This window comes from Apostichopus japonicus, chromosome 17 (assembly GCF_037975245.1).
Source record: "Apostichopus japonicus isolate 1M-3 chromosome 17, ASM3797524v1, whole genome shotgun sequence".
Lineage (NCBI taxonomy): Eukaryota > Metazoa > Echinodermata > Holothuroidea > Aspidochirotida > Stichopodidae > Apostichopus > Apostichopus japonicus.
This window is the reverse complement of record NC_092577.1, coordinates 18520881-18531897: the sequence shown is the minus strand read 5'-3', so window position 1 is coordinate 18531897 and position 11017 is coordinate 18520881. Positions and strand designations below refer to the sequence as shown.

General features: G+C 37.4%; 1 protein-coding gene across 4 annotated transcripts in view; it reads left to right on the top strand.

Annotated features, from left to right (window-relative positions):
* The window catches only part of LOC139984786 (uncharacterized), a 35593-nt gene extending 27968 nt beyond the window's left edge, over positions 1–7625 (top strand). For all 4 annotated transcript variants that reach the window (XR_011799188.1, XR_011799189.1, XR_011799187.1 and 1 more), the window contains 4 exons: positions 1–61; positions 610–841; positions 1303–1423; positions 1920–7625. The exon at positions 1–61 is cut by the window's left edge. Coding sequence is in view for 1 of the 4 variants with exons in the window: in XM_071998827.1 (XP_071854928.1) it covers positions 734–841; positions 1303–1423; positions 1920–2044 (354 nt within the window). In the remaining 3 variants the exon portion in view is untranslated. The remainder of the gene's footprint in view (positions 62–609; positions 842–1302; positions 1424–1919) is intronic.
* The last annotated feature ends 3392 nt before the right edge of the window (positions 7626–11017 follow it).

The following is an 11017-nucleotide window of genomic DNA, read 5'->3' as shown; positions in this document are numbered from 1 at the left end:
TCTGGTTTTGCAGCAACAACTTCATCAGGATATTGTACAGAAAGTAACCTTGCCATCAATGGTATGTACATTGTTTTTATAATAAATAACTAAAACAAAAGACGTTCTATAACAAGCAGTCTGCGGAACATGTTTGCATGGCAGTCACACGGATGTCATTTCATGCATAATGAAATATATGCTATTGATGTGTAGAAAGAGTCTAATACGGTTAACCCAATCAATGCTCTAAAGATATCATGTAATATATATTGTGAGTTTCAGCTGATTTGTATTGTTTCCACAGCTGAAGTGATTTAGAGGGGGTATGATCTGATTGTTTGCACTGTACTTTTCACTGTTTATTTAACGTTTTTCTGATGACGACCCTATAGCTGTAGTGGTGTTGTGACGAACATCATTTATTCCACAAGTGATGAAGTAATATACTACCTTATGTTTCTGACCTTCTGCAAAGTGTCTTCATTAGAGGTACTGTAATATAAAGTGTATGTTCTATGATCCCTCAAAAGAATCAAACACACTTTATGTTCTATAGCATATATACTCCACTCATATTTTTAATGGTTCATGTACTCATAGTAAAGATAAATTGACGTTTCGTTACAGCAACAAACCGTACCATATTGAGGCTGTTAACTGAACTGAAATCGGACGTTAAAGAACTAAAGCAGCAAGCCAGGGTGAACAATATTGCTGCTGAAAGACATGACTGCAGCAAGACCAGAGGAAGATGAAGACTTTGCTCTACCCGAAGGAATATATTCCCGTGGGATCTTTGGAGGAATTAATTAACCTGGATGACTCTATCGAAGCAAACAAGGTTTTGGAAAGATATTTGGTAAGTCAGTTTTAAGTGTAAGGAAAGTAATCAGAAAACATTTTCCACAGTGTAATGTTAGTTTACCATAGTAAAATTGAAACAAGTCAGGCTTTAATGTGTCAGTTGTCTATTAAAAATAGAAATATTTCCCGAGGCGCTAATTTCCTTTTCCTGGGAGACAATTAAAACTCTAAGGTAGTTACAGACATAAAAGCACCTAGGTAACTAGAGTTTGGCTACAAATTATTTTGCCTTGCGGTGCATCCTACAAAAGTTGGCTGTTTAATCAATCTTGTTTTGACTGGACTCAAAAAGGAACATTGCAGCACTGCGATGCTAGTTCCTCTTAAAATATTGATAAGAAAACAGCAAAAGAAGCCAAGGTGTGGGATGAAATAGCACAACTGAAATATTTCTGTTTGTATAATAATTACTGTAATGATTTATGATTGACTTTGCTTTCTTTTTGTTCTTTTTAGTTAAAAAGACTATCAATTCTTGCTGATGTATTGTCAAATGCAGTTGCTACCAAACTGAACTGTACAGGTACGACTGGGAAAACAGCCTTTGCGAAGCTACATATGAGGCACATAATTGAGAGTGAGTTTATATGTGTTTTTTTGGTTTTCAGCAGCAGTGAAAAGAACCTTGAGTTGTGTGGAGGGGGTTGTGCATTTGACTCGTGGAACAGCCAAGTTTTCAATGCAACACCCCATTAACGAGGATTCTTGAATTCTGCTCATTTAAAAAGTTATTACAAATATATGTTGACATAAGATGTCTTGTTTCAGATGCAGCGGTAAAGCAGCATTCAGCATTGATTTTAAGGTTTTTTCACCATTGACCAGTCCATTGTCACTTTCTATAAACCAATTTCCCCAATTGATGGACCGAGATTTGCAATAGTAATGATGTGTTCAGTATAAAATGAAAGAAGGTGACTGTCAAAGGCAAAGTAAATATTGAATATATTACTGAACAAAATCTGAGTAATATAGTTTTAGTTTAACCAATTATGTTAAAAATGTGAGACTCATTGTCTTCAGTTTACTGCTTGTGTAGATGCAATCTTTTATAATATGTTTCGTATTAACAGAAGCTGTAAAGAGGAATCAAGCAACTGCACAATCGACTACATCTGATATTCAGGCGGCGGTGGTGAGATTTCTGAAGGGTGCATCTGATCGTGAGGAAATCTCGGACTACACCACATACAGTTGACGAGTGAATTTCTTTAGTGCTGTTGAAATATTTAACGCTGAAACTCATTTTCTCTCTTTGTAATTTATAGACATAATAAAATGATAGCAACTAATATCACTGTGTTAGTCATTATTTCTTAATATGTAACCGCATGTGTATATCAGTAAAATCTGCAGGTAGACCAACAGCTCTGTTCTAGTAGTACACCCCAAACAAGCTGGCACTCTTGCTGGCATTCCCTTGACAATGTGGTGGGACAAAACCAGATATTTGACGGACAGTTTTCTGCCGGAACACAGATATTTGGTTAGCAATTCATGTGATGATCTCTGCAGTACGCCATCGTTCCCTTGGCGAAAAGCGAATGTTTGGCAAGCGGGTCGTCGCTGGCGGCTGGCTGGCGAAGACTAGGTTTTGCCTAGCGGGTTGCTGGCGGAATACGAGATTTGGGCTAGCAGGTCGCCAGGACACTAGATGTTGGACTGGCGGTATGCCAGCGGTGAACTGGAAGAACACCGGATATTAGCTAGCGGATAGCCAGCAGCTCTCTGACAGAAATTCAGCGGAATATTGCTGGAACACTGGCGGAAACCAGTGGTAAGCTGGTGTTGCTCCGGCGGTCTGCTGGTGGAACACCGGCGGTACGCTGGCGTTTCTTCGGCGGTCTACTGGTGGAAAACTGGCGGTACGCCGGATAAAAGCCGGCCAAATCTGTGGCGTTCCGCCGGCATGATGTTATCTGGGTTATTATGGCTAATTTTGATTTAACTGATAAAATGTATTGTGTAGCTTGTTTTTTGCAAGGAATTTTGTAAGGAATTTTGAATTTTGTATTCCTTGTCACCAACAAAAGGAATCTAAGTGATCGTGCTGGCATGTGACACTCAGGTTGTAACCATGATAACTCAGCAGTGCCAACTTAGAGTGGTTTCATACTTGGTATGTGGGTTGGCCACATTGAGTAGATGAACCCTATTCATTGTGTGAAAGGTCAACAGTGATCAAATACTGCAATCTTGTAATCGATATAACATAGCAGTCAGTGCTCACTTTGATTGATCTCAGACTTGCTAGGGGGTTGGCCTTAATGGATTGGTAACTTTATTATGTAAAAGGTCGGATGGTGAGATCCTCGTCTGATAGTTGCCATTTAATTAAATTTGCAGATGACACAGCCTTAGTCGGTTTGATTAAAAAGGATGATGAGAGTGAATATGTGGATAAAATTAATCATTTTCGTCGGATATTGTGACAAGAACTTCCTGGAGCTTAATGTTAACAAAACAAAGGAAATGAATATTGATTTCAGAAGTGTCAACCGAGAGAGGTTGTGATCAAAGAAAATCCCGTAGAACAAGTCTCATCCTACAAATATCTTGGTGTTGTTATTGATGATCAACTGGCGTGGCATGAGCATATTGATTATTTGGTGAAGAGAGTAAACCCTACATTGTACTGTCTCCGTAGAATGAGTAAATTTTACATTGACAGTCGTATCCTCACTATCTTTTATAACTCAGTCATTTGTAGCGTGTTGAGATATTGTATGACATGCTGGGGTGGTAATGTGACTGCTAATAATAAGAAACCCATTGATTCTGTTATCAGACAGGCTAATCGTATTCTGGGTGGGGACCAGCTCACAATGGAGTGTATGTACCATGATGTTATTGAGTCTAAGCTCGACGCCATCCTTGCCGACGAGAATCACCCATTGTTTCTGAATTTCATCAGTGCAATAATCTCTCGGAGTGAGCGGATGAGGCTTCCGAATGCAATAAGAAATCGTCAACAAATCTTCCGTTATCCATCAGTGCATTCAGCTCTTTAATTGTCGTTTCAATCGATAGTTGCCTGCTGCTTTCTTCCCGTTCTTGCCATCTAAACCGGTGGGAAATTTGTTTAATCATCACGCCTTTAAACTTTGATACTTTATTTCTGTGAACTCTTATGTTTGCCATTCTTATGTCTTTTTACCCTTTATCATCTTGTATTTGTCTTATATGTACATATGCGAGCTTGTAATTTCCCTTTTGGGATGAAATAAAGTTTTACTTACTTAGGTCTAAGGTTAACTGTCAACACGAGAGAGAACACTGAAAACATTGAAAGTACCATAACTCAGCAATGCCAACTGAAATTGATCTCGTACACCTACCATTTATATTACACATGGATGGATTTTCAATCTTCATGGATTTTCAAGATTAGGGCCGTATCTAGCTTGTGAGAGTTTGTGATGCCAACACTGTTCTTGGGCATTTCGTAAATGCTATCAAGGATTTTGGGGTGCCATCAAGAGTGCGCAGTGACTATGGTGGAGAAAACATAGATGTTGCCCTGCTTATCAACTCCTCTCTGCGTGGACTAAGCCGTGGGAGCCACCTTACTGGAGAATATGTTCATAATGAGCGTATTGAACGTCTTTGGAGGGATGTACACAAGGATGTAACTTCCCTCTTTTATGAAGAGTTGTACAGTCTTCAGGATGACTTGGTGCTTGATGTGGGTACCCCAGTAGAGAAGTTTGCTGTACAGTTGGTTTATTTACCCATTATTAATGAACACCTAGATTCCTTCAGAAAGGGATGGAATTGTCATGCAATACGTACATAAAATCACAGAACCCCTCAACATGTTATGGTTTGAAGGTGTTTTGACAAAGGCTCACTCCTCTCACGCTGCTATAAATGAGCTATTTCATAATCAGCACTCACTGGAGAGCAGGATTGAGGAAAGCATACCCACTTAGTGTGGGACCTAACAGTGGTAATAGTAGAATGAACAATTCTTCACCCTTTCAGATTAGCGAAGAACAAATTTTGCATCTGAGAGAGGAACTTTCAATACTGAAGGACGTAAAGAAAAGTAGTATAAGTGTGCTACAATCTTGAAAGAGATGCTTGAAAATAACTACAAAGACCCTTTGCAATAACATTATTGTTGTATATTATTTGTTGTAGTGGTCCAAGTTGATCTGAGGTTGAAACATGAAAACTTTGTACCCTAATAATGCTAGCATTGACAAACCTGATAGTATGTTTCGCAAATTGAGTACGGAAAACTTCGTTGGTGTTTAAAGAGGTGAAAGGTCATTTGATAGAGTTCAAAACTTGTGAACCCTTTCATAGACTGCAATCACATAAGAAACTGATTGTTAATATGCAATGATGCATGCTGCTCTTGGTGAGTACAATAACTGTTTTTGGTAGTGGTCGAAAGTAACTTGGAGTCAACAGTGTTCATACACTAAAAACCAAACTTAGCTGTGGAAACTTGGACGAATTTCATAGTTGTATAGTTTGCTCTCTGTGAGTGTATGATGATTGATCCCTATTAATTTTGTTACAGGTTCAACATTATGTAGAAAAGTAAACACTGAAAAACGCTTAATCACGATAATTCAGCCATGCAAATTTGAATTACTCTTATACTGTACATCGCAATGGTATACAGGTTGCTCTTAGTATGTAAACTGTATTTTGTTTTAGGTCAAAGGTCATTTGAAGTCAGCATGAGTAAAACACTGAAAACCATGAGGTCATGTTAATTCAGCAGGGCAAATATGAATGATTCTTTTACTTGGTATGCAGGTTGCTCATAGTCAGTAAATGAACCAAATTGATTTTGTTGGCACCCAAAGGTCACTTAAGGTCAGCTTACGTCAAATACTGAAAAATATATAACCAGGCTTATGTATTGTGGTAAAGTTTAGCTGATCTCATATAGTAAGTAGGTTGCCCTTGGTGAGTGGATGCACACTTGATTTTGCAAGTTCATTTGCAGCCAACATGGGTGAAATGTTAATAACCCTGTAACCAGGTGAACTCAGGTGCAAACTAGGATAAACATATTTGGTGAATTGTTTGACCTTAGGTAAATGAATCCGAATCGTGAAAACCTGAAAGCCATGCAACCAGGCTAACAAATCAGTGGAGATTAGATGTACTCTGATCAATATAGATAGTGCCCTGTTTTTCTTGTCAGCAGAGATGAAATAACATGAAAAATCTTGCTCTACCAAAACCAACATGGAAAGGAATCACAACACATATGTGTTATGGTTCCTTCTGTTATGTCACATTCCATATTGTACTACAGATTGTATGATCACTCCATCCATTGAATAAGAGCAATTTACACCGGACCTTGAATTACGGTTATAATCTGATTCCAATATTACTAAATTACCTGCAAGAATAAAACTCAATACTACACTAAGTTAGTATCCATTGCATTTACATTGATATAATCTGGCCTACTCTATTTACGATATAAATACTGTAGTTATAAATTGACTTGAATATTCAAGTCAATTAAATGATTGTTCTCAGTTTAGGTAATAACAAAACAAGGCGGTTCTTGAACCACTAGTCTCGTCTAGCTACGGGACAGTGGGTGTTTGATAATTAAAGTTCAGAGGTCATCTATGGGCCATGAGGGGTGACGCTTCTCCTTAGTAATTGTCTGTTATTAAAGGTTGGTGATCATGATCCATGACAGGTTCCCATATGGAGTACAAAAAAGCTTATTGTATTTGGTAGTGGTCAAAGGTCATTTCAGAAAAAATATGAAAACTTTGTAAACAAGATAATGCTAGACTCGACAAACATGATACTTGGTATAAAAGTCATCCCTATTGAGTTAAAAAATCCAACAGGCTCATTTATTAGGAAGCACTTGTCCAAATGATCAATCTGGTATGAGCTACTGCACCATTGGTGCTCTAGTTTAGCTCATACCAGCATGCTGGTGTGAGTTATTGTGATGGTGCGACCTTTGACATAAACACCCCATAGGACCCGCTATATGAGCTAAAAAATGGCTTGCTTTGGGTCTCGTACACACGTACCATACTGTTTAGTCATTGGCTTGCAGAAATATGCAATACATTTTTGCATGCTCTATGTATTCCTGTATGTATGTCTACTGTATACATACATAGTAGGGTTCATTTACTGTGTAAAGAAACCATACCATGTATGAGATTCATACAATATTACTTGTGTAAACTGGTATGGTAACGAGGTTTTCAGATGACCTCAAATATCTTTGACATAACAATTCAGTAGATTTACGAACTAAGTGTGAAATTCATCAAAATTTGCACTGCTACTAGCAAACTGCAAATCTTTTAACCATGCCAGCTAGCTGGCATGGTTAAAATGCTACCAGTTTTTGACCTCATGACCTCTACCAAAATAAGATTGAGTTAGCCTGGTTACAAGGTTTTATGAATTTCACCTCTAAAATTACGGTTCATTACCTCACTACCAGCAAACCACATGCCAGCCTGATTGCGTACATTCCTCAAGACACCGGCAAGGTTTCAACAGATATGTATCACCCGTTTCATATTTTGCTGGTATGTGTGCCTCTTGCAACCCGTGTTAATGAAAACAAAATGTCCACAGCATCCAGCTTCCAGTCATAAAAGGAAAGATATCTGATTGGTTTGTATTTATACATTTCATCTGTTTGTGTGTGTCATGGTGGCAAGTGAAATAGAAGATGTAGCTCACCCTAGAATTCACTAACAGAATTAATTATCAGTTCATTCACTGTTATTCTTATGCAATGGTATACTGAAATCTGGTTGTCACACACTGAATCATGAATAAACCAAAAGTGATTATACTATGTTTGTGTTTTTCATGTTATTTTTTCAGAAACATCTTTGTTTTTAAAACATATTTGCATTTCTCAAAACAGAGAATACATATGAAAGCTGAAGAAGTGACCTAAAACAAGTTGTCATTACCACATGACATTGCTGAATGACTGACTACCACATGACTACCACATCCCAAGGCAGGACAGGGCAATGAGTACCACATGCTGAAGCCACAAGGTGGGATGTACCTCTCATCCCAGATCCTTGTTTCAGTACCATTAACACATAGTCATTACTTAGCCTAGCTACTTCAAAAACTCTGAGAGCTAATTTTTAATACATTGATAGTAAAATGAGTCATACTCATATCAATATATAGGGTACCCGAAAAAGCACTTGGTTATGTACCAATCTAAGTAAATACAATATTAAGTACTCATGTTAAGTACTCATGACTACCACATCCCAAGGCAGGACAGGGCAATGAGTATCACATGGTTAAGCCACAAGGTGGAATGAACATCTTATCCCAGATTTGTTAGTACCATTAAACACAGTCGTTAATCAGCCTAGTTACATAAAAAAACTACGAAAGCTGAATTTTCATAAATTTTTACTAAAATGAATCATACCCATTCATTATATAGGGTACCTTAAAAACCACTTGGTTATGTATTAAGCTAAGCAATTACAAAGAAGAATATATAAAATATATCATTTAGCGAAGTGAAACTTCACAGTTAAAAAAGCTCATGGAACAAGTGGTGACACGAGAGTTAATATGTAAGACAAATGGGGGGCAAGACCTGACAATAATGGACATTAAGTCTGAAAGTGAAATGACGGACATATATTAACAATGTGATATGTACGGAAAATAGCAACATGACCTTTTTTTTTCAACCCCTTAAGTCACATCCCCAAAAGGTCCTCCTTAGTGCAAAGTTGCATTATATTAAATCTTTATGTATGGAATGCTCAAGGTAGATATGAGGATTATATTTAATAACAATATATAATATGTAACAAGGAACAGTGACCTGACATGGTCTGATCTCAAGGACCAAAGCTATTTAGAAGTAAATAATGTAACATGAAAGTGAAAGAGATGGCCAAACCTTACAATAATAATAGCAATCAATTACAGCATGCACACACACGTTACAAATTACAAGAAAGGTGATATGCAATAAAAAACATCGACATGACATGTATTTGTCTGATCTCAATAACCAAAGCTATGAACTAGTGAATAATGTAACATGAAAAAGAAAGACATAATCATACAATAATTACACAACCACACATGAAGGTCTGAAATTTATTATGTAAGACAAATGGAGGGGGCAAGATCTGGCAATAATGGTCAGTAAGTATTTCCTGAAAGGCTTTGTCTCAAGGTGAAATGACGGACATATATTAACAATGTGATATGTACGGAAAATAGCAACATGACCGTTTTTATAACCCCCAAAGTGACATCCCCAAAAAGGTCCACCTTAAGGCATTGAAGGCAAACATGGCAAAGTTGCAATATATTAAATGTTTATGTATGGAATGCTGAAGGTAGATATGAGGATGATATTAAATAACAATATATAATATGTAACAAGAAACAGTGACCTGACATGGTGTGATCTCAAGGACCAAAGCTATGTACAAGTAAATAATGTAATATGTAGGTAAAAGAAATTGCAAAACAATACAACAATAAAACCAATATTGAAAGCATGCACGTACGCACATAGCAAATTATTAACAGGGTGATATGCAATGAAAATCATCGACATGACCTGACAAGTAATTGTCCGATCTCAATAACCAAAGCTATGCACTAGTGAATAATGTAAAATGAAAAGAAAGACAATCATACAATAATGTTTATTATGCTGGAGGTAAAATGAGGGAGGTCAGGCATGTACTGTTGTGGTGGGACGAAGTAGCCATCTCCCTAAAGGTCTAATGCATTGATGGCATGCACACACATAGCAAATTACAATATATCTATATTATCACCGGATATACTAATGCTGGCAGCCTGAAGGTAAAATCATGGTTTTAATATATATAATAAACAAGAAAGCTAATGGCTTTGTGTTTCTTTGCCTTTGTATTTAATGATATGTGACCTTATACAAAAGTAGTATTGATGGTTGTACGCTCACAATGGGAAAACTTAAGTGTCAGATTTATCCAAAGGTTAGATGACCTTGTTTAAAAGCTAAATTTAAGCTCCGCCAACTCATGATTATCAATCAATGAGATCCAATTTTAGATATTTAATGGCTTAAGTGTCCCACAACCACACTTAAGTTGGAAAAAATTTGACAGTTATGGAGATATTGATGTTATTGAAGTTGGAGGAAATTCACTCTAAGCCCTGCCTACTTTTATATTCATGCCACCAATACCGAAAACAATGAGAGTGTACTTTCTGAGATGAACCTACATATCAAGTATGAACTTCATCACAGTTGAACTTCTTCAGTTATTATGTTCACAAACTCAATTGTCAAAATATTGTTTAAGCTCCACCACTCATGAATATCAATGAGATCAAATTCTACATGTCCAAGTATGAGATCAATTGAAGTTGGCACTGCCAAGTTATGGTGGTTACAATGTTTTACCCCGGTTGACCCCAAATGACCTTTGACTTCCAACATAATCGATATGTTTCATGTACTCCCTCGGGCAAACCCACATACTAAGTATGGGATCAATCCAAGTTGGCACTGCGGAGTTCTGGTGGTTACAAAGTTTTCCATGTTTGACTCCTGTTGCCCCAAATGATCCTTGAACTTCTACAACAATTAATATGGTTCATCTACTCACTACGACTAACACACATACAACGTGTGAGATCAATCTAAGTTGGCACTGCTGATTTATTGTGGTTACAATGTTTTACCCTGTTGACCCAACTGACCTTTGACCTCTACACCAATCAATATCTACACCAATCAATATGGTTATCTATTCACTAAGGCTAACCCACATACCATGTATGAGATCAATCTAAGTTGGCACTGCTGAGTTATATTGGTAACAAGGTTTCAGGTAATGACCCCTGTTGACCTGAAATAACCTTTGACCTCCAACATAATCAATATGTTTCATCTACTCACCGAAGCCAACCCACATACTAAGTATGAGACCAATTCGAGTTGGCACTGCCGAGGTATGGTGGTTAGAAAGTTTTCAATGTTTGACCCCTGTTGACCTCTACAACAATCAATATGGTTCATCTATTTACTACAGCTAACCCACATACCATGTATGAGATCAATCTAAGTTGGCACTGCTGAGTTATTGTGGTTACAGGGTTTTCAGGTTTTGACCCCTGTTGACCTGAAATAACCTTTGACCTCCAACAT